This window comes from Prinia subflava, chromosome 22, assembly GCF_021018805.1.
Source record: "Prinia subflava isolate CZ2003 ecotype Zambia chromosome 22, Cam_Psub_1.2, whole genome shotgun sequence".
NCBI lineage: Eukaryota > Metazoa > Chordata > Aves > Passeriformes > Cisticolidae > Prinia > Prinia subflava.
The window spans coordinates 2,592,718-2,616,264 of record NC_086268.1 but is presented as its reverse complement, the minus strand read 5'-3'; the positions used below and the strand labels follow the sequence as shown (position 1 = coordinate 2,616,264).

General features: G+C 50.1%; 1 protein-coding gene across 2 annotated transcripts in view; it reads right to left on the bottom strand.

The window, feature by feature from the left end:
* GRIK4 (glutamate ionotropic receptor kainate type subunit 4) overlaps positions 1-23,547 on the bottom strand; it is a 121,632-nt gene that overhangs the window by 53,013 nt on the left and 45,072 nt on the right. For both annotated transcript variants that reach the window (XM_063417989.1, XM_063417990.1), the window contains exons 2-5: positions 18,350-18,514; positions 11,214-11,311; positions 8,729-8,894; positions 3,396-3,574 (exon numbers count right to left, since the gene is read on the bottom strand). In XM_063417989.1, the coding sequence (XP_063274059.1) occupies positions 3,396-3,574; positions 8,729-8,894; positions 11,214-11,311; positions 18,350-18,514 (608 nt within the window). The remainder of the gene's footprint in view (positions 1-3,395; positions 3,575-8,728; positions 8,895-11,213; positions 11,312-18,349; positions 18,515-23,547) is intronic.

The window sequence follows — 23,547 nt, the reverse complement described above, 5'->3', positions numbered from 1 at the left end:
AGGTGCATCCACCCAAGGACAAACCCTAAGGAAGACGCCTGTGGAATGCAGAAGCTTTTGGGCTCCCAGCAGAACAGCTTTGAACCCCTGACAGACCCCAATGGTCCTCAATGGTCCTCAGTGACACTGGAAAGGTGAGGTGGGTCCTGCAGCCCCAGTCCTGAGAGCTCCAGAACCCCTTGGGATGAGGAATTCCATGGTGGTTTTGGAGGAAAATGAGGATTTCTGCTTTTCTTTGCTCCTGTTCTGGGACATAATGAGGGAAAAGAGCAGCTGAGAGCTCCAGGCTTGCCCCTTCCACCACAAACACCTTGATGGAGGGAGAAAGGCAGAAAAAGCTCTTGGGAGTTACAGGAAAAGGACAATCAAGCCCCTGGTGGTTTTCCAGTTTTATCAGTCAGATTTGGGCTCAAATTCCACAAATTAATGAGCATGGATGAGACCAAATATCTCAGCCTGCTCTCCAGAATTGAGACAGGGCTGTGCTGGCCACAGAAATGAAGAAAACAGGGCAAAACTGTCCAGGGATGCAGAGGGAAGGACACAGAGTTTTCCACGGGGATGATCTGTTCTAGAGATCACAGAGCAGATAACTGGAGCCCTTTCCCAAAATCCTCACTACACAAGGAGTTGGTTGTGGGAACAGATGCTCAGCAAAGTGGGGCATTAATCTGCAGATGCTCCTGGAAGCCTCTGTTCCACTGCCAGGCACAGCTGGTCTCAAATCGAGCTTCCAGAGCCTGGCAAAGAGGTTTTCCCAGCAGTGCAGACCACACAGAGGAACGGGAGGCAACGAGGGAAGGAGCAAAGGCAGCACCTCCTGGTGTGAGTCCCTTTTTATCCCTCCTGGAAGCTGTGACAACAGAAAGTCAGGGAAGGAAAGGCAGGAAGAGGCAGCTTGGATTGCACCTCTCCCTTTTCCTGCCTGTCTTTTACCTGTTCCTCTGCAAATCTGAGGCCACCACTGCTGGTGGCTCTGCACATTGTCACCCTGTCCCTTGCCCAGGTGTCACAGCAGACACAGCAAAGCTGTTTCCTCCAAGGAGTCCCGTGAACGCAGAGCCCACCTCATTTTTCACACCCTGCACAGCAAAGCTTGGCACCAATTCCCCCTCCTCATCCCTTCCTGGGGACAGGGACAATTCCAGCTCTCCCTGTGACCCATTTTGAGCTCAGAGTGTTTGGTTTCAAGGGCAGAAAATGAAGGTGAGCAGCAAAGCCCATCCATTCACCTGGCCCTGGCAGCTGGGAGCGGGACAGGCTGGGAATCTGGGAATCATCCGTGTGTCCCCAGCCCATCTGTGGAGGGTGAGGCATGAGAAACTGTGAATTCCTCCTCTCACTGTGCAGGGCTGCTCTCCTGGGACAGACCCAGCAAACACACAGAGCGTTTTTCCTGGACGTGGCTTCGCCTGATGCTCAGCACCACCCCTGGCTCCACCTCTACCAATAAAACACCCTCAAGGTGCAAAAAGTCACCAGATCAAGAGCTCTTTATTTATTACCCTCCATTCCTACAGTCCTCTAGCTGGAAGAAGTGGGTTTTACTGGGGAATGCTGGCAGTTTCTGACATTTCTCAGAGGTGGCAGAAGGAGGCTGGAGCTGGGCAGGGAGGTGTGGGTGCCTGGAGAGAGCTGCTGGGAGCCTGTGGGAAGTCACTATAGCAACAAGAGGGGGACAGCCCTCAGCAGCCAGACAGCAACAGGGGAAAAAGGGGAAAAAAAACCACACAAACCTCCCCTCTCCAAGTAGACAACCCCAAAAAATCCCCCAAACTGAACATTTAGAAATGAAAATTGCATGTAGTGGAATAAAAATCTTTTGCAGGGAGAAAGGAGTGATAAAAATATCCCTGCTGGATGTCATCAGGGATAAACCTGACACAGGCAAGGCCTCTGGATGACACATTCCATTGTGATAAAACAGCCAGGACAGTGTGGAATGCCTGCACCAGCACCAGGGGGATCCCAGTGCTTGGATCCTGCCTCCCTTCAGGAATGTGCTTCTTGTTCCCTCCAGGATGTGAGAAACTCTGCTCCATCTGGAGCCACTGCTCAGTTCTCAAGTAGGCTATCAAAACATCAAAACAAATGCTGGAAACTGCAGCCAGAGACCATTTAAAAATAAACAGGATTAAAATAAAATCTCGGCTAATAAGACAATAAAAAAAAAAAAAAAGGAAAAAGTTAGATAGATAATGGGAGGGGAAAAAAGGCACAAGAGCCATTTCAGAGAGCTGAGCAGCCCTTCACAGCTCTTTGATGGTGACACCACTTGTGGAGAGCAAACACATCCCCTCAGAGCAATTAAAGCATCACTTGCACAGATCCAGCCCTGGAAACTCCACCAGTGGCAATTCCCCTCTGGGCAGAGCCCATTCCCAGCGCTGCTGCAGGAATTTTCACTTTTCAATATGGTTTAGGTTGAAATGCAGGATGTAACCAGCAGTTTGTGTTCTGTCACCAGCTGATCAAACCAGCTGGGGCAGGGTTCTTTACCCTTCCAGGACCCACCCTCCCTCCAGGGGATCTCTGCTGTCCAGGGGCCATCGAGGCTCCCTGCAGGGCTGATCCAATTCCATCACCCATGGGAGATGCTGCACCCAGGGGAGGAGCCCGGCATTCCCACCTGGATAAACCCTGGCATTCAGAGCCCAGCACAGCCTGTGTGCTCTGCATTCCCACCTGGATAAACCCTGGCATTCAGAGCCCAGCACAGCCTGTGTGCTCTGCATTCCCACCTGGATAAACCCTGGCATTCAGTGCCCAGCACAGCCTGTGTGCACTGCATTCCCACCTGGATAAACCCTGGGATTCAGAGCCCAGCACAGCCTGTGTGCACTGCATTCCCACCTGGATAAACCCTGGCATTCAGAGCCCAGCACAGCCTGTGTGCACTGCATTCCCACCTGGATAAACCCTGGGATCCAGAGCCCAGCACAGCCTGTGTGCTCTGCATTCCCAGAGGAAGAACAGACCCATCTCACCCCACTGCACCTTCAGAGGAAACTGCCCCTGCTCCAGGATCATTGCTGCAACAGAGCCACATCTGTCACTGCAGGAGGGCTGGGCTGGGCTGCTGCCAGCACCCTGAACAACAGCGGGTCAGGCTGTGTGCTGACTCTGGCAGTGTTTGGGGTTTTTTAATACTACTGCATTTTTATTTCCATGTTCCTAGTAAAGAACTGTTCTTCCTATTCCCATATCTTTGCCTGAAAGCCCCTTAATTTCAAAATCACAATAATTCAGAGGGAGAGGGTTCACATCCTCCATTCCAAGGGGGCTCCTGCCTTCCTTAGCAGACACCAGTCCTTCCAAACCAAGACACAATATCACACAACAGCTGGCTGGGAGGGAGCAGCAGCATCCCGAGGGGCAGGGGAGGGGACACTGACCTTCTGCAGGATGGTGTGGGACATGGAGGCGTTGGCGTGGACGATGATGGTGGCTGTCTTGTCATCCCGGATCTCCTTGAGGAGCGGGGTGGGGTCCCGGCTGTCATCCAGCATCCGCACCGACAGCGTGTCCTTGGAAATGAGGAACTGCCGCAGCAGCTTCTCCAGGTTTAAAAGGCCTTGGAAGGAAAGAGAGAAAAAGGACAGATCCCTTTTAATTTGAGGCTTGGTTGCCCCGTGGAACGCAGTGATCCACAGCAGGATGCATTCCTGAAGTTCTGGGTCTGTGCAGTGCAAAGGAAAGGATTTGGGGCTCAGCGCCTGGTCCAGCAGGGAATGAGAAATGATGGAGTTATTCCAGCTGTTCCCCAGAAAAAGTGGGAGAAAACAATTTGGGGCTCAATTCTGGGTCTACCAGGGAATTAGAAATGATGGAGTTATTCCAGCTGTTCCCCAGAAAAAGGAAATGGAAAGGGTTTAGGACTCATTGCTTGGTCCAGCAGGGAAGGTAAAGTGATGGAGCTACTCCAGCTCTCCTCCAGGAAAAGAAAGAGGCCCCAAACTCCTCTTGGGAAGAGATAAGACCTTCAACACAAGGTCCAAACAAGGTCTCCATTATCTCCCTGCATGTGGGATTGTTCTGGTTACTGGAGGATTATTCCTCCCCCTCAGCCTTTGCACTTCCAGCTCCCAAATTAGGTGCCCAGAGAGGAGCAGCTTTTTTGGAGATCTTGGAGCACTCTGATGGGTATCTGCTCTCTTCCAAGGGGATGAGAAGCTCTGCCGAGAGTTGGAGGTCACTGCAAAAATACAACATTAAAAATCTGACAAAAATAAGGATGGGCACGTCAAGGGCTCCTTCCAGCACAGCTGCCTTGAAGCCTAATAAGATGTCAAAACTCCTGCTGCAGATTTTGTTAGTCAAGAGAGCAGCTTTGCTAAAGCCTCTCTGCTCTCCAGCTGCTAAGTTTCATCAAGGAATAACCTCCTGCCAAGTTTGATTGATCAGAGGGACCAGCAGATGGAATCATCAGCACAGCCACACACCCCATCCCCACAGGAAGACAGCCCCAAAAGAGGGGGAAAGCTGAGCAGGAGAAACAGAACCATCAGCAGGATCACAGCTGGTAGAGAGGCAAATTAACCCTCAAGTCAGAGTTTTACTCTAAACCTGACTTATTTTTGACTGCAGGAATGCACTCATTCCCCAGCAGGTCAGGAGGCAGGGGAGGGATGCAGCGGGATGGGATCAGTGCTGGAGCTCTGCTCTCAAGGACTCCCAGCACTTCACAAGGCAACAAAGCAGGGCAGGAAAAGGGACACATCCAAGATGAGGAGCCTCTCGCTCACAGGGAGAGGTTGAAAGCACTCTGAGCTTGCTCTGAGCTCCTGACAATGCCCTTGCCTCTCACCTCTCTGGGTACAGGGAGGAGCACAGCAAGGGGTTATAAAAACAGCTCTGCCAGGACTTTCTGGGTCACATCAGCTTCTTTTTCTTCCTCACCAGGCAGAGAATTCACTCTGCTTACACCACAGAAGTTCACCTGAATACTTCTTTAGTCTTCTAACCCGAGTGAAGAGTAAATTTTACCTGAGCCCTCCATTTGACCCTTGAGGATGTGGAAAGGTTCATTTCCACCCATTCCCCACCTGCAGGGGACCAGACAGGTTGCTGCAAGTTCACCCACAGCTCCTCCCAGTGAACTCTGCTGCTGCGAAACCCAGGAAAATTTTTCTAAAGCTCATCAGGCACAGAGAGGAAGAAGCAGAACCAGGAAACAAAAAAAAAAAAAAAAAAAAAAAAAAAAAAAAAAAAAAAAAAAAAAAAAGAATCATTTGGTCTCCAGCTCGAGGAAATTATCATTTCCAGCACGTTAGATCCTACCTGTAGCCTCATCAAGCCTCCTGCTTGCAGCTGCTCTTGCTGTGTGCAGGGAAGTCTCTATTGTGTGCAGAGATTCCCCTTTGTTTGATGCTGAGAGGATGTGAGCCTCTCGCTGCTGCTGCCGCCAGACTGGCACTTCAGAGGGATGTGAACCCCGGCAAAGGCTTGCAGACTCCTCCTGGCACCTTTGAAGTACTAAAGTGGCGACAGAGAGGCTGCACCAGGCACCTGCTGCTTGAACACTCCCGTGGGGAGCTCTGAGAGAGGCTCAGGCTGGCCCGTGGCAAGTCCTGACCTTGATTATTTGATTTTTCCTCGTGCAAAACATCCGGAGCTGGCAGGAGCAGCCTCACTGCTGAGCCCTCAGAGCCAGAGCTGCTTCCTGGGAAGGAGGAAAGGCAGGAGCTGGAGCAATCCTGGATGCCACAGCCCTCCCTAATGCTCCTGCTGATGTTTGGGAAGAGAACATTCCTTCATCCAGCCTCGCTTTTCATCCTAACACTTTCTTCAAACATCTCCCTGGCTGTTTGAATTTAAAAAAATATAGAAAAGGATCAAAGATGTTCACAAGACCTCGGACCTCAGTGCCCTGGGTGTTATTCCCTCCCCTCTCACAGTCAGAGAAGCTCCTAAAAAGTCCCCACACTCCTCTATTTTCCTTTTTAGGTTAAGATTTCCCTGTAATCACACAAAACCTTCCAGAGCAGTTCCCAAACCACCTAATTCTTGAACACTGCAGAGAAACTGAGTCAGAAAATCTCATTCCAGCCACCAAACCGAGTCACACAAATCTCATTCTATTCATGGCATTACATTTTACATCCCCCATGGCATTACCCTTAGGCTGGCCCAAGTTCTTTGGCTTTAAGGGTCATTTTCTGCATGTGCCAGGGGAAATCACAGCCAGCCCCCAGAGGAAGGGTGTGACAGGATGAGTGTGGCAGGGTAGGGCCCAGGGGTCCCATCACACAGCCTCACACTTAAACCAAAGCAGCTCCAGCTTGCTCCTCCTGGGATCTAAATAATAACATCCCTCAAAACAGCATTTCCTCACTGATGAGCAGGCAGCTCTCACGCTCCCCTCTGCTGCCTCAAGGGAACCTTCCAAAAGCCTGAAATGCCTCCAGTTAGTTGTTTAAGGACTGTGCTTAGGAGCAGTGCATGTTCTAAGGGAAAATCAGGGTTTGTGCTCCTTCATGCAGCTCAATTAAGCCTTGTCTGGGCTCTGTTACAGTCAGGGCATGTTGGGCTTCAAGCCTGGCTCAGATCAGGTCCTTGCTGAGCACAAAGAGCTGGATGGATGAAAGGCTCCTGTCCCACTGCTTCCCTGGGTCTGGGAAGGACTCAGCACATCTTAAATATTGAGTTCTCCAGCAGCACCAGAGCGAAATAAATCGGATTGCTTCAGGTAAGAGGGTTTGATCCAGCTAAATAAAAATCATATTAATCATGTTAATCCCAGTGGGAGACACCTGGCCCGGGAGTGGGGAGCAGGGCAGGGGTGCAGAGCTGAGAAAACCTAATTATCTTTGCTTCCCTCCTTGCTTGAGGTTACGGTGAGACAATGAAAAATTCCAGCGCTGGGAGTGATGTGGGAAACCATTTGCATGATTTTAATTGCATCATTCCGAGCAGAGGGCCTTTCCTGGGGTAAATGTGAGCACTGCTCACCGAAGGTGATTTACTGACTTACCTCAGCCAGTGCCTGCAGCCCTCGGGGCACAGAGAGCACAGAGGGAAGGTAAAGACACTCCTGCTCCTCGTGTCCCTGTGCTGGAATCTAAGACATTCCTGCTCCTCTGTCCCTGTGCTGGAATCTAAGACATTCCTGCTCCTCGTGTCCCTGTGCTGGAATCTAAGACATTCCTGTTCCTCGTGTCCCTGTGCAGGAATCTAAGACATTCCTGCTCCTCGTGTCCCTGTGCAGGAATCTAAGACATTCCTGCTCCTCGTGTCCCTGTGCTGGAATCTAAGACATTCCTGCTCCTCGTGTCCCTGTGCAGGAATCTAAGACATTCCTGCTCCTCGTGTCCCTGTGCTGGAATCTAAGACATTCCTGCTCCTGGTGTCCCTGTGCTGGAATCTAAGACATTCCTGCTCCTCGTGTCCCTGTGCTGGAATCTAAGACATTCCTGCTCCTCGTGTCCCTGTGCAGGAATCTAAGACATTCCTGTTCCTCGTGTCCCTGTGCAGGAATCTAAGACATTCCTGCTCCTCGTGTCCCTGTGCAGGAATCTAAGACATTCCTGCCCCTGGTGTCCCTGTGCAGGAATCTAAGACATTCCTGCCCCTGGTGTCCCTGTGCAGGAATCTAAGACATTCCTGCCCCTGGTGTCCCTGTGCAGTAATCTAAGACATTCCTGCTCCTCGTGTCCCTGTGCTGGAATCTAAGACATTCCTGCTCCTCGTGTCCCTGTGCAGGAATCTAAGACATTCCTGCTCCTGGTGTCCCTGTGCAGGAATCTAAGACATTCCTGCTCCTCGTGTCCCTGTGCAGGAATCCTCCCACTCCTCCTTCCCAGCTGCTGCTGGGAAGTTTGCCCAGAGCTGACTGGGGATGATGCTGCCTTTCCTTCCCCTGGCGCAGACAGGAGCAGCATTCCCAAAGCTCTCCCTGCACCCACCTCCCTTTCCAAAGCCCCTCTTGCAGGCTGGTGTGCCCGGCAAACGCCAGAGCTGATGGATCTGGCACAGGGCAACACGAGCAGAGCTGGTGTGGCCACCCCAAATCTACTGCTGGGTGACCCCAGAAAGCAGGGGACACACAGAGCCTGCTTCTGCCACCCCAGGAGCTCTGCAGGGGTGGAGGTGGCCCTGCTGAGGTGGGGATGGCTTTGTTGAGGTGGGGATGGCTTTGCTGAGGTGGGGATGGCTTTGTTGAGGTGGGGATGGCTTTGTTGAGGTGGGGATGGCTTTGTTGAGGTGGATCTGGCCCTGCTGAGGTGCAGATGGCTTTGCCAAGGTCCAGATGGCCATTCTGAGGTGCAGATGGCTTTGCTGAGGTGCAGAGTCCCGTGTCCAGATGCACAGTCACCAGCAGATGTACGGCTGCAGAGCCCAGGAGGGCGTGCACTGTGCTGATTATTAATCAAATCCTGTTTTAGGCCACAAACTGCACGCAGCTTTGGGCAAGACATATTTCTAAGTGCTTTACCTGCCTAAAAAATAATCTCCAGAAACAGGCCTATGCCTTTTTAATTTTTTTTTTCCTATTTGGGGAAGCAAAAGTCTCTTCAGATGGTCAAACAGAAGGCAGGATAATCTCTTCCCATCCCCTTTCCTGCTCTGAATAACACCTCCATGGGGCACCAGGGGCAGAGAAACTGCCCTGGAGTGGAAAAAGCTGCTCTGACCAGGGAACACGAGGACCTGGGACCTTCTCCAGCAAGCACCAAACAAAAAGGAGATGAAGCAGAGGGGCAGGCAAACCAGCCTGGCAAAGACTCACATTCAGCTTTGGCACAGATGAGGCAGGCAGTGGTGCAGTTAAAGAAATTCAGGATTCCTGCCACGGCCACGCTGATGTCGGTGTTGCTGGGGTGGAGGTTGAGGGTGGTGAACCTCTGGAGCTGCAGCTTCAGGAACTCCTCCGGAGCCACTCTGAAGTGAGGAACCTGAGCGTGGGGAGGAGGAAAGAAAATATAATTAAAGGGGAAGAAGAAATAAAAACAAGTAAATCTGCGCTAAAGGGCCTGTGGTGTGAAAAGCACAGCAGGCAGAAAGTGGAATATCCCAATAAAACTGCAGAAGCATCACTGGAGTCAAGAGGGGAGGGTGGGATTTGTGCAGCAGCAGAGGAAAAATAATTATCACAGCAACGAAAAGCCACGGGAAGGAGTGGAGCAGGAAAAGTCTTGCTGAGCCACTCAGCAAAAGGCAACGGGGACTGTGATTACAGCACAGGAAACCTTCCCTGTCAGTTCAACCTAATTAGCTGGGGCGCTAATTGTAGCTGGGCCCAGCCTTCATTTGGGAAGGCAGGCAGGGACACAGGGGATGCCCTGCCCCGTGCTGTACCGAGGTGCCACCAGGTAAATAATTAGCAGAGACGAAGGCAAGAACGAGATGACCCCGAGGCTGGGCAGAGGAGGAGCAGCTGCAGCAGCCAGAAGCCTTGGGCATTTCTGATCAACACGAGGCCAGCCAGGGCTGGCAGCACCAGTGCTGGGCTTGCCATTGATCCAGCAGAGCAGCAGCTGGAGCGGGATTCTGCTGCATGGGGAATTTTGGGAGCTGCAGGGCTCCCTCCAGGGCAGCTCTGCTGCACATCCTGCAGCCCAGCGTGGATGGGAAGGGTGGGCAGACACTCAGACCCAGCCCAGACACCGCGGGCTCGGCCAGATGAAGAGAGGCAGCCTTGTTTTCCCTCCGCCGGGTGAATTATTTTGGAAGCAACAGAAGTCGGAGAAAGGGAACATCTGCCACAGCTTTGTTAGCAGTGTGTCAGGTCCTCTTTCCCTGCATTATTGGTCCTTCCGAAGGCGTCAGCCCCTGTCTCCCACCTCTCTCCTCCTGGGAGAGCCCATTAGCAGCTGGTGATGGCTCTTTATGGGCAGCAGGAGCTGTTGGTTAGCACCGGTTCAGCAGGAATCAGCTGCTGTCTGCCTCGATTCCAGCCCGCAGCCCTCACCCAGGGAGGGAAAGGAGGATTCCTGTAAGCAGAGCAGCTCCTGGCAGCATCCTCATCACTCCTGGAGGGATCCAGACCCAGCCTGCGGCTCAGAGATGCAGACACGGGGAAGGAACCCATCAGCACATCAGGGCTTAATTCTCTTAAATGTGACCTTTAAGCCAAAACCTGAGGATTTGCCAGGATCAGCCAAAACAGCCCTGTCCAGCCCCTGCCTTCATCCCCAGAGTCCTCCTCTGCTTTCCAAGAGCTCTGCCCCACTGCAACTCCCCTTTCTGGACACGAGGAAAGGGAATTCCTTGGGCGTGAGAGGGGTAACCCAGGGCAGGTTCATCCCCCAGAACATCATCAACCCCAGGGGTGTCCTGGGGATGCTGCTCCCCTTCCCTGAGGGGTGGCTGCAGGCACAGGGGGCTCTGGCTGGGCTCTGTGCCCCCTTTGACACAGCTGATGTTCCTGGGATGTAAATCCCAGGGAGTTCCTGCAGGTTTACATCGTTTGGAGGGCAGCTGAGAGAGCCAAACACCTCAGCAGGGCACCAGCGCTCACCTCTCCTTTCTGAACTAAGAAATAATCAGGAGCCTCGGATCAAAGGCTCAGGGTGAATCTGAATTTCAGAGGAAAAACACCTGCAGAGCTGCCTTTCCCTGGGATGGAGCACATGCCCGGGACATTTAGCAAAAGAAAACACTAAAAACACCCCCAGGGGACCCCTCCTGCTGCATCGGGGCTGGAAGATCCCTTCAGTCTCTGCCACACTCCAGGAACAACCAGCACTCATTTGTGAATGCAAATTATTTACAGTGCTCAGCGCCAGCCTCCTCTCCTCGAAGGCTGGGCTCCAGAGAGAGCCACTAAATGGCTGAGAGATGTTATCTGGCTTTAAAGGGATGAACTATGAGAGGAGAACTCAATTTCTCCTCCCGAGTGCAGAGCCAGATCAGTGTAGGCTGGTTCGAGGCTTATAAAATATTAAATCCAGCACATAGTCTGGACACAGATAATAAAAAGGAGTGGAACTGGATGGAACAGCAGTAAACATAAAGCTGCACAAGAGTGGGCACAAAGTCACAGCGGGAGCTTTGGGGTTGCATCCATCAGGGCAAAGCTTTGGGGTTTGCTCCCCTCAGCCAGTGGGGATGTGATGAGTGTGAGGGGGGAAAAAGGGGGTGCAGAGAGGGAAAAGGAGGCAGGAAGAGGGAGCAGAGGGAAAAGGAAGGCATTTCACACGTCTGTGCATCGGGAGGAGGGGTGACACACCGTGCTGTCCCCTCTGATCATCGCGAAGGGATTTCTCACTCACCTCCTTCTCCCCACAGATGTTGCTGATGATGGAGCTGGAGGCTGGGCTGGAGGAAGGCCCCAGGACCCCCACCACGCCTTTGGGGAGAATCTGGCACACTGTGGGCATCAGAGAGAGAGAGAGATCAGAATTCATCCCAAATTCCAGCAGACAGCCGTGCCCACAGTGCCTGCTGCACCTCGGTAAGGACACGGCCTCACCTCCTTCACACAACACCCTCTCTGCCATTTCCATCCCAAAATTCCCTTTATTTCCCCCTGAAGCACTGCCTGTGGCACTCTCCATCTTCCCCCAGCCTTTTAAAACCCCACCTAAACTCTCCCCAAAGCCCCAAAATCTTCATCTCTGATCCTCTCTTGTACCACCCCTTTCTGTCCCCAGGACAGAAACATGAACTAAACTTTATGGAAGGTGCTACACACTTCAAAGCATCAGACTTGCAGGAATTTCTCCCCTCATCTTTACAGAGTTCAGTGGTAAAAACAAGGATTTCACTGCTGGTTTTCTTTAGTTTTGTGTTGTTTCCTTCCTGGTAAAAGTTAAATCTTCTGGCTCCCTGCCACCAAGGTCGGCAGAACCATAAAAAAACCCCTGACAAACTGAAGAAGTTAAATCTCTTCCCAGGTTAAACTTTTTGGTCCTTTTAATTCACAGCACAAATCCAGCTCGTGTCACCTCCCTGCTGCCATCCCCTGCATCGCTCACAAACCTTCCTGCAGAGCAGGAAAAACCTCCTGAACGGGAGGTGGGAGCCCCTCACGCCTCAACCCCTGAGCTTCAAAAGCCTCCTGAGAGCTGCCCACAGCTCCTTCTGCAGTGCCAGACCTGCCTCAGCATCCTCACTCAGCTTTTTCCCCAGACAAAGCCACGTTGGCTCAACTTTCTGAAGAAATTGGATGCTGAAAGGGAGAAAGGAGGCACCCAAAGGGAGAAAAGAGGCACCAAAGCTCTTATGGGTTCTGCGCAGGGCAAGCTCTCAACATTTCTGTGTGTGAAAACCAAACCCCTGCATCCCAAAGCTGGGATTTTGGTGATCTTCAGTATCAAACCCACCTCTTCCCCTGGTGTTCACCCCAGAGCAGCTCTTGTGAGGGTTGGGAAGAGTTGTTTGAGCTGGAAAAATTCAAACCTGAACTTTTTTTTTTTTTTTGGTAGTAAAGTGAACTCATCATCAAACCTGCTGAGCTACAGATCAGGGTTTCAGGGACTTTGAGTCTTTAAATCCAGGCTGGAAGTGGAAGAGAATCTCGCTGTGCTTGGGGTGGTTTTAGAACAGCGAGGTTGGGGTTGAGTGTGGGGTTTGGGAAGGGAACATCCGCAGTTTCAAGTTTTCCCAGAGAAGCTGTGGCTGTCCCTGGATCCCTGGAAGTGTCCAAAGCCAGGCTGGACAGGGCTTGGAGCACCCTGGAGGTGGAACAAGATGATCTTTAAGGTTCCTGCCAGTCCAAACCACTCTGATTCTGTGATCTCTGGCCTTTAAACTCCTGAAGCCTCCACAGCCTCACAGCTGGAACTTGAAGCTCAAATCTCATTTAATTTGTCACTTTGGAGAACTGGTTTTGCTTCTCTTTTGAAGGAAAAACTCCTTATCCTCCCCAGTTCCCCTGATTGCTCCAACTTCTTACAGAAAGCGCTCATGAAATGCAAACATCTCCTCTTGGGTTTTCCTTCCTTCTGAGCTCCCTCGCCCTCCAACAACTCAATCTCCTACGGAATGAGGGATATTTTTCTGCAGCATCTTCAAAGGAAGTCAGGGCTTGCTTTTCCTCTGTGCTTAAAAAATTTACAGGCACTTAAACCTCTCCAGAAGATCTTTTTTAAATAAAGAGCACCAGCAGTTTGAAAGCCTTGCCTGCTGTCTCAGCAGCACACATCAGCCCCTCTCAGCTCTGCCTTTCAGCATCCAGGAGCTGCTCCAAGCCCTCCCTTAGCCACAGGTCACCAGGACAAAGTTCCCAGGGAAAATCTCCTTGTGCCGTGCAGGGGAAAGTTTGGTGAGTGATTTTCTTCAGCAGGAACAAAAAGTGGGTTAAGTAGCCATAGCAACGTGGTTGCAACAAGTGGAGGAAGGAACAGACCTGGCTTATCACTACCAGGGGGAAACATCCACGAAAATGAAGGGAAATGAATGGAAACAAAGTGGAGGCACCTGAGGCAAAGGTTTTGACCACATTTGGAAAGCTCCTCTTGTAATCCGTGCACATTTCCTATTTCAGAGCGTCACCTGATGCTGGCAGGTCTCCACAGGGAGAAAAGGCTCCTCCTTGCTGCTGCCACGGCCAGAGGAGCACTTGCAGGATGTGGAGATGTTGGTCCTGGACCCCAAATCCATCCCTGATTATCACAGGGACCGTAATTGGATAATTACAGACCCCCTGCCACTCCAATCCCTTCACACTCCAACCCCTGGGCACCACAGGGGCTGTGCAGGGCGCTTTGTGAGTGCTGCAGGCTCCAGCAGCTCCGAGTTTGTCCCAATTTTGATGTTATTCAAAATTCAGGGTCTCAAGAACGCAGGACACTGAAGTGACATCACTTTAAGGACCTCTTCACCACGGATCACTGACCAGCCTGGATCAGGTGTTCAGGGCACAGTGACCTCCTTTTGGACAGCAGGGCAGTGTCCAATCATTTCCTGGAGTGTATTTGGGAATTAAGCCCAAGTTTGGACACTTGGGACACAGCAAGATTTTTTTTTTTAAGGAAGGCAGAACTGCAAACTTATTTTTGGAACATGAAAAAGCACAAGAAATGAGTAGCTCTTGATGATAAATGTATGCACATCACCTCAGACATGGTCAGAGTGTCTTTCACTTCCTGAGGTCCCAGAGCACCTGGAAAACATTTCCATGGATCCTCCCCGTTCAAAGCAGGGCTGAAAACTCCCTCCAGACAGAGGATCCACCCCCGGGACAGAATCACCTCTTCCAGAGCACACAGACACCCGAGCAGGGTTTCAAACAGAATGCACAGAAGATTCCTGGCTCTAATTCAGAATAAACCAGCAGGGAAGGTGTGGAAATACCCCAGCAGCTCCCGGATTGCAAAACACGGCTGAGATTTGCAGAGACAGGGCTGGTCAGGGATTCTCAGAGAGGAAACACCAAGTGCAGAAACAGGAGGGGTTTGGAGATGCTCCTGGAGCATCCCTTGTGCAACCAGAGAGGTCTGGAGAGGTTGGGGATGCCCTGAAGTGCCCAAGGTTGGGTTGGATGGGATTTGGAGCAACCTGGGGTAGCAGAAAATGTCCCTGCTCATGGCAGGGAGTGGAACAAAATGATCCTTCAGGTCCCTTCCAACCCCAACCATTCCCTGAAAAGCAGAGCAGGCTGAAATATGAAATCCCCCAAAGAGTGGGACAGGTGAAAACAACAGCCAGGAAAGAGCCTTTGAAAGGGCACTTTGAAATCTGGGCGTGGATAAATCAAAATCTCCAATTCTGCAGCTGCTCTGGCTCCTGACCTGCCCCGGGGTGTTTGGACTCACAACAAAGAGGAGCTTAAAAGGCTGCCAGGCCAGAGGGGACAGGGTGACAAGCAGGGAAATCTGTCCTGCCCTGGCATCAAAAGGAACGAGGTGCTTTAGATAAAGACATGATTAAACAAGTCATTTTGGAGCCACACAAAAGGAGCTGCAACATCAAACACAAAGAGGGAACAGCCTTTCCTTGTAACAGCAAAAAAGAAAAGGTTCTGCCCACAGTTTATCATTGAAACCTCGGTAAAATCACACAGGAACAGGCAAAGTTTGTGTTCATTCATAGCTAAAGCTGGAATAGCAAACCAGGCATGAATGGGATGGATTGAGTGGGATTTTACCTGCTGGGGCAGTTCAGGTTTTGGGGTTCTCGTATATTAAAATATCTGAGTCAGTCAGAAGGGAAAATTAGAGAAAAACAGCTCTAGAAAATAAAATAAAATAGTAAAATAAAGTAAAATAATAAAATAAAATAGAATAAAATAAAATAGAATGGAATAGAAAAATAAAATAAAATAGAAAAAATAAAATAGAAAACATAAATTAAAATAAATAGACTAGAAAAATAAAATAAAATAGACTAGAAAAATAAAATAGGAAAAATAAATTAAAATAAAATAGAATAGAAAAATAAAATAAAATAAACCCCCTGACTCCCCAAATAAAAACCCCAACTCCCCAAAAGTCTTCTTCCTTTTCTATATGCAATATATGTTTTAATCCCAGCACTCCTAGATCTGTCAGCTAAGCAGGAGCTGTGATATTTAAGAGTGAATCAAAGGGTGTGAAATGTGAGAACAGTATTAAACAGCTGTAAACAGCTTTGCAGTCACAGGTTAAAACATCTCAACAGTTTTTATTAATATTGTGTGTCATAACAAATACCAGCAACGTATTGAAGCATTTGAAAGCCATGAAAGCCTTGAAATTTAAGTTCAGGAATCTGATTTTCCTCTGCCACCAGGATAAATCAAGAATAACATCAGTGACATTAATAGCGGAGCCATACAGAATCCAGATTATTCCTTTTCTAAGAAAAGCTTCCAGACATTCTTTTTTTTTTTTCCTCTGAAGAAAAGGCAAATAACACACTGCAAAATTCACCAAAATCAAGTAATTTTGCTCCAATTTCTCCTCTAAAAATCCAAGTAAAGAAAACGTAGAAAATCACCCCAAGGTGAAAACTGGAAATGGGAGATGCCTCTTCCTCCCTTGCCCTGTTTACAATTTCTCCCCAAACACAACATTTGCTGAAATCAACAATTTCTCGCATAATATTTCATTCTCAGCCAATTCACGTTCCTCTGCTGGAGAAACCTTCCAAGAGAAGAATTCCTGGGCAGTGTCACAGGCTGAAAATGAGGCAGAAATGCCTCTCATGATCCTCACAGCACCTCTGGGGTCACTGCAATCGAGTGACCAAACTAAGGTCCAGGAGTGCTGCTAAAAGCAGAATATTTAGGAGGAAGGAACAAAAATGGAGCTAAAAATGCCACTGGGTGCTTCAAAGACCAGGAAGGCTGAGGAAAATGAGGAATTTTCTCATTTTCTAGGAGTGTCACAGGGAGATTTGGGATATTTTAAGGGGCAAACTGGGAATGGGCTGGGAGTGACTCCAGAGGAGGCACAAAGATGGATCAGAGGGATGGAGCAGCTCCCAGGGAAAGGCTGGGAGAGCTGGGGCTGTGCAGCCTGGAAAGGAAAAGGCTTTGGGGTGATCTCATGGTCCCCTCCAGCTGAAAGGAGGGAAAGGGAAAGATGGGGAGAGACCTTTAACAGGGATGGAATGACAGAACAAATGGGAATGGTTTAAACTGCCAGAGGGCAGGGATAGATGGGATAGAGGGGAAAAATCCTTCCTTGTGAGGATTCTGGGTGCCCAGAGGAGCTGTGGCTGCCCCTGCATCCCTGGAAGTGCCCAAGGCCAGGCTGGGGTGCAGCTGGATGAGCTTTAATTCTGTGATTCCATTGCACTCCAGGCAATTCCCATCCCTTCTGCAAGGCCTGGCCAGGTAAATTGGATCTGCCCTCGTGCTGTGCCGAATTAGGGGATGACAGAGCTGGGGAAAACCAGGAAATTCTTCAAAAATGGAGGGATCCAAAGCAGTGGAGAAGTGCTGGGTGCAAGTCCCTGAGCTGGGTTTAATCTGGGCTGCCTGACGGGTGCCAGGCTCTATAAATAGAGCCCAGGTACTCGCTGAGACGCTCTTTATTAACTGCACACTTCTATAAATAGAGCAAACGCTCGCTCAGGAAATGAAGGAGCCATGTGCTGATCCCAGAGCCCCACGGAGCTGCTCTGCCAGCTCACCTGGAGAGCCCCGAGCTCCAAAAACCCACCAGAACTCCAGGAAAAACCAGCCAGCCCCAAAGCACAGCACGCTGCCACAGTTTTCGGGGATGCCCTGCAGATCACACAGTCACGGAATGCAGAATCATTGGGAAACCAGTCTAAAATCCCTATTATTTAAAATTATTTCTCCAGCTTTCTCAAGCCAAGTGGTAATAAAAAATTATAGCCCTCCCTTGAACTCTAAAGGTCGGCTAAAAATGATTCTAAAAGGAAATTGGAAAACCAAAGGGTTTTCCCTCTTACAGCAAAAAAACCTACCATAGACCTTTTGTGTTCCTTTCAAACTGTGGGACAGTGGCCATAAATTTCTTTTTTTATTCACCAGCATAGAAATGGCATATTGGGCATCCAGAGGAACAACCCTAATAAAGAACAGTTTCATTCAGGGACTTGAAAGAGACTCTTGAAATTAGCTCTTCTTCATCCTCATAATTTCAAATATCACTTGAAAAACTTCACTTGGCGTAAATAAATCCAGTGTCGATCTCGAGCTCCAGGCAGAGCTGACATGTTTGCTGACACACAGAATTCTACAGGGCTTTACAAACAATTTAATTGCACCCAACTTGCCCAAGAGTCTCTTGTTTGCTCACCATTAAGTGCTTGACAAAGGATCAGCGTTACCCCTGTTTATTGACAGGCAGATTAAAGGGAATTATTTGTCCCAAGCCACTGAGTGGTGGCAAAGCTTAGCGGGGGCAGGAATCCTCTCAGTCCATGGCTGAGCTTGCACCAGCACATTTCATTCACCTCGAATGAAACTGCTCTGTGAGCTGAGAGATGTTTTTGACAGAGTCACAGAATCACCAGGCTGGAGGAGACCTCCAGGATCATCGAGTCCAACCCAGCCCCAACACCTCAACTAAACCACGGCACCAGTGCCACATCCAGGCTTTATTTAAACACATCCAGGGGTGGTGACTCCACCACCTCCCCAGCAGATCATTCCAGTATTTTATCAATCTCTCTGTGAAAAACTTTTTCCCAATATCCAACCTGTATTTCCCTTGGTGCAGCTTGAGGCTGTGTCCTCTCCTTCTGTCAGTGCTGCCTGGAAAAAGAAACCAACCCCTCCTGACCACATTCACCTCTCTGGGAGTTGTAGAGAGTGATAAAATCACCCTTGAGTCTCCTTTTCTCCAGGCTGAACACCCCCAGCTCCCTCAGCCCTTCCTCACAGGGTTTGTGCTCCCAGCCCCTCTCCAGCCTCGCTGCCTCTTCTGGACGAGCTTTTTCTCTCTGTACTGCCACAAAAATCACGAATCTCCTCCTGGGAGGGGAGCTGTGCCCTCGGGGTGGTACTCACTGGTCTCTGCCGTCTCGTACTCGCTGTCCCGCAGCAGCTCGAAGATGTCCACCTCCACCCTGGCCTTGCCCGCCCGCTCGGGCGCGCGGTTGATGCGGTTCTTGGCCAGGGTGATGGAGAGCCTCTCCCCTCTGCTGCACTCCATGGGGTCATCCAGGATGGCGGCTGTGTGGGGAAGAAGGTGTTGGCACGGGTTAGGTTTGGGCTCTCCCCTCCCCACGCTCCCTGATCCCTGCAGGAGCTCTGTTTGTGCTCCCGTCACCGCCGGAGCCGGCGCTTCCCCCTTCCCACGCGCGGCCTTTCCCGCTGCTTCTCCCACTCCCCAGGTCCTGCCAGACAGGTGGGTGGTGAAATCTCTGCAGCAGCCTCTGTTTTACCTGCTGGAATGCCACAGCACAGCCACCCACGCTGCCACACGGGCTGGCTGCTCCAGAGAGCCACATCCAGCTGCCCAACCCAAAAAAACCCCGCTCCAGGCCTGCCTCACCTCCTAACAAAGAACATCATCCCAAAACCCCGGATGATGCTTTTGTGGCAGCACTGATGGGGAGCTGAGAGCTGGAGTATTTCAGGAAGACCGTGGGCAGCCGTGGGTGGGGAGGGACAAATATTTTTCAAACAGAACGCTCTTGACTCTTGAACTCAGCTCCGGGGGCTGCCCACTCAGATCTGCACTAGGCAGAGGGAGGTGGGGAGGGGGATTATTTTTATTTTCTGGAGGGAAGGCAGAAAGGATTCAGGAATGGAGCATTCAGAATTTCATGAGGAGCTGGCACCCCAGTGGGTTTATCCTTGCTCACAGGAGGTTCCCCCCAAGAACGCAGCATTTCCATTTTATCTGGGGAAGAGCAGCGCTGCTGTTTGCATTTAAAAAGCACCAATTCTTGTCTTCCCTCCCCAAAAATATCACTCCACAGGGAGCAGTGCCATTCAGGACTGCTCAGGAGCTGGATCAGGTGTAGGGGAGCAGAGCAGGGATCTGTGGGGCTCTGCTGGTTCATGGCAGGGACAGAGGGAACTCCCTGGAGCTCCCTGCTGGAGTTTTGGAGCCTGTGCCTGTGCTGCAGCAGGTTTGGGGTTCTTTTTTTTTGGCAGGGCAAAGCATAAATGAGCTGGGAACTGAAATAAAGCCCATCGGGGAGATATCCTGAGTCCTAAGAGCGAGGCACAAAGGTCACACAGGTTTGGAGGGCAGAGCTGGCTGGGACCAGGGTTGGAGCAGCACTGGGATGTTCAGCTGGAGGCTGAGGGATCCACAGAGGGATCTGGGCTGTGCCTGGAAGGTCCTCGTTGTCCCCATCGCCCTTCAGTGCCAGCACAGACCCCCTGTCTGGGGCCCAGGCTCCTTTTCCTTTGCTTTTCCTGCCCCCAAGGCTCTGAGCCAGCCCCAAAACTCAAAGCAGAGCCTGATTTCAGCTCTCATCACCTCTCAGGGCTCTTTCCCCAGCCTTGCCCTGCTCATCCCAGTGGGATCTTTTCTCTCCTGGCACAACTGCAGAGCATCTCTGTCCCAGCCCTGCCCTAACCCCAGCAGTGGAAGCCCCAAGGTGCTCCACACCAGCATGATTCACTTCAAAACCTTGATAATACTCAAGAATTCCTTCTTTTCCTATCTTTTCTCAGTTTTATGAGAGTTAAATTGAATTCATCATCATCTATTATGCAACAAAAAGGGTTGTACTTTCCTCCAAGGGCAGTAGCAGGGGGTTTTAGGGTATTAATATGGCTGATGACTTCTTTTAATTAGAACAAAGCTGGGAGAACAATTTGCCACAAACTCCACTTTTCCAGGAGAGAAGCAGAGGGGAAAGTTCTCGTAGGAACTTTTCCTCCAGCCCTGCTCCCAGGGAAGGGTAAATCCTGTGCTGATGAACATCACCAAATTCAGCTCCTGCTCAGGCGCTGACTCTGTGAAATTAAAGATCAGCAGTGGGGGGAGTGGATGTCAGCATTCTCAGATTCATTAGTTCCTAATTTAAAGCTTCAAAATCACTAAATTGGGGAATGTTTTCAACCATTTTCCTAATTGGCAGCTTTCAAACAAAATCCACTTCCACTAATGCACAGTTGAATAATCTTTAGTTATAAAAATTGTCAAAAGCAAAGCATTTTGAACAGTTTCCTCAAGCCAGCTAAGCAAAAAAGTTTGCACTGAGCTTTTTTTATCTCTGTTCAGGATAGGAATTTCTATTCTTATTTTTGAGGATCTTGAAAACTTCCCTGAAGGTGAAGAAGGGAAGGAAAGAAACCCAAAATAACAACAGCAAACTCTTTTACCTACTCAGCTCTGATCGAATTTGAACTTTGGGAGCAAATACAAGAAGAAGGGGAAAGTGCAGGCTTTGGAAAGAAAGGAATTCAGGCTGGAAGTGGCAGCAGCAGCTCCAGAACCCAGATCAAATTCCAGCAGGAATCCCTGTGGGATTTAGGATAGGAAACCAGCAAAATGTGCTCATTTTGGGAGACTGGTTACTTTAACTAAATATTAAACCAGCCCCCAGGACTAGGGAGGTAATGAGGCTGAACTAATCTTTATTTATTAAAGCTGGAGGATGAAAAAAGGTCATTTAATGTTTAAAAAAGGTTGGTTTTAAAGCTTCATGGCTCGGGACACTGTGCCAAAGCTCATCTAATAGTGGCATCATTAAGTATGAACAAAAATCTTTGTAGAAATTCCCTTTCATCTCTTCCTGTCTATTAAACAGGGGAAGACGCATCAAGTAAATCTTTAATCCTGGAGACTTACAGCAAAGTCTTTGAACTTTGTTGCCCTCAAAAATCACTTCTCTCTTCCCCGTGGTGATAAATGTCTCCAGTCTAGACTTCTTCTCCATGAATGATGAGAAAAATATTGCAGGAGCACCTGGAGCTGCACTGCTGGCTCAGGACTGAACATCTCTTCTCATGGGATGTTCAATTCTGACAGAAAAGCATCCCCTCTGTCGTAATAATTAGCTTTTTATTCAATTTACTCGGAATTTCCGTACAATTAGCACAAAATCCACGCCCCAGAAGCACCAAACTGGGAGGGTTTATCCCTTTGGAGTGGCTGGGTAATAATCAGTCGAGGTGCAAGCAACAAGTGGCTTCCACTGCAAGTCTCCATCAGACAGATTTCAAAGACAACGCTCAGAGTTAATGATTTAACAGCAAGAAGCGGAAAAAAATAAGGGTAGAATTAAAAAAATAAGGGTAGAATTAAAAAAAATAAGGGTAGAATTAAAAAAGGGTAGAATTAAAAAAGTAAGGGTAGAATTAAAAAAGTAAGGGTAGAATTAAAAAAAAATAAGGGTAGAATTTAAAAAAATAAGGGTAGAATTAAAAAAAATAAGGGTATATTTGGGAGCCAGAGAAATGCAAGGTGATGGGGTGGCACCTTCTGAGAAAAGCAGATTTTAGTGACTGTTCTGCAGGGATTTTTGAGCCCTCAGGGATGGGAGATGAGGAGGAATTGGTGCTCTCTGCTGGGACAGGAGCAGGAATTGGTGCTCTCTGCTGGGACAGGAGCAGGAATTGGAGCTTTCTGCTGGGCCAGGAGCTGCCCAAGGATCAGGAATTGGTGCTCTCTGCTGGGACAGGAGCTGCCCAAGGATCTCCCTGTGGCCTCCCCAAGCCCCACATCCCGAAACCCACACGAGCCAGGACCAGTGGCTGAGCACAGCCAGCAGTGGCAGCAGATGCTCGAGCCCTTCTCCCTCTCCCCCTGGAGAATCTCCTCCAGGGGAGGAAGGACACTCATTTATCCTCCCAAACAGCTCAGCCGTGCCTCTCTGTGCCAGCAGGGCTGTCCCTTGTGTGCTCCCCGAGCTGCAGGCAGTGGGTGAGACACAGCCCTGCTGATCCAGTGCCCAGCCAGCTCTGAAATTCAACCCTCACCACCCTCAGTGGTGCCAGCAGGGCTGGGGGAGCAGGAGCTCCATCCTCCCTTCCCCAGGGCTCTGCCTGCCCCAGCCTGTGCACCCTGCCAGGCTGATCCCACTGCCAGCCAGCCCCAGCTCGTGACTCATCCAAAACCTAAAGAAATCACATTTCTATAACATTTCTATAACAACAACAGGGAACAGATGCCGCTGTGGGGATTACACACAGCCACAACAAACTGTGTGCAGCTGACCTTGCCCCGTTCGCTTTTTTTTTTTATTTACATTTTCTCGGATGCTTTTTATACCTTTGAAATGTAAAGTCATACTCAGAAACACGATTTCCATCTCAAGGCATCTCTTGAAAATGTAGATTTAACACAGCGCTGGCTTGGTAAACAGGATATTTCACTGTTCATAACCTGTCCCTCCAAGTGAAAAACACATAAAGGTACCTGCAATATTTCCTAAGTGTCCCAAATGACAGGTTAAGATCACACCTACAACCTCTCCTGATTTATGCTGTAAACACAGCCACAGAACCACTGAGGTTGGAAAACACATCTGGGATTATTAAATCCAACCTGTGCTCAGTCTCCACCAGAGCACTGAGACCAGCCCAGACCTACCCCGGACACCTCCAGGGATGGGGATCCCAAACCTCCTTGGGCAGTTCCAATCCCTGAGCTCCCTTTCCATGGGGAATTTCCTGCTGCTGTCCCCCCTGCCCCTCCCCTGGCGCAGCCTGAGGCCATTCCCTCTCCTCCTGTCCCTGTTCCCTGGAGCAGATCCCAAATCCCCCCGGCTGTCCCCTCCTGTCAGGAGCTGTGCAGAGCCACCAGGTCCCCCTAAGCCTCCTTTTCTCCAGGCTGAGCCCCTTTCCAGCCCCTCCTGGGGCTCCAGACCCTTCCCAGCTCCCTCAGCCTCTCCTGGGGCTCCAGACCCTTCCCAGCTCCCTCAGCCTCTCCTGGGGCTCCAGACCCTGCCCTGGACATGCTCCAGCCCCTCCATGTCCCTCAATCCAGAACTGGACACAGAATTCCAGGCAGCTCCTGCTGGCCACACCATTCCCTGCTCCTCAAATCCGCCATGCCCCCTTTATCAAATTTAGAGCTGAAATCTCTTTATCAAACTAAGAGCTGTGATCCCAGTCCAGTCACCCAGAAGTTCCTGGAGCTGACCAATCCTTCCTCTCCAAACCCTAAAGAATCCCAGGAAAACATTTCATTCTTCAAACACCCACGTCCTGCTGAGGAACACCAGGGGATGCCCCTGACCTCCCCACCCTCCTGAGCTCCAAACCACCTCCAAAACCACGAGGCTGCAGCGTCAGGTGAT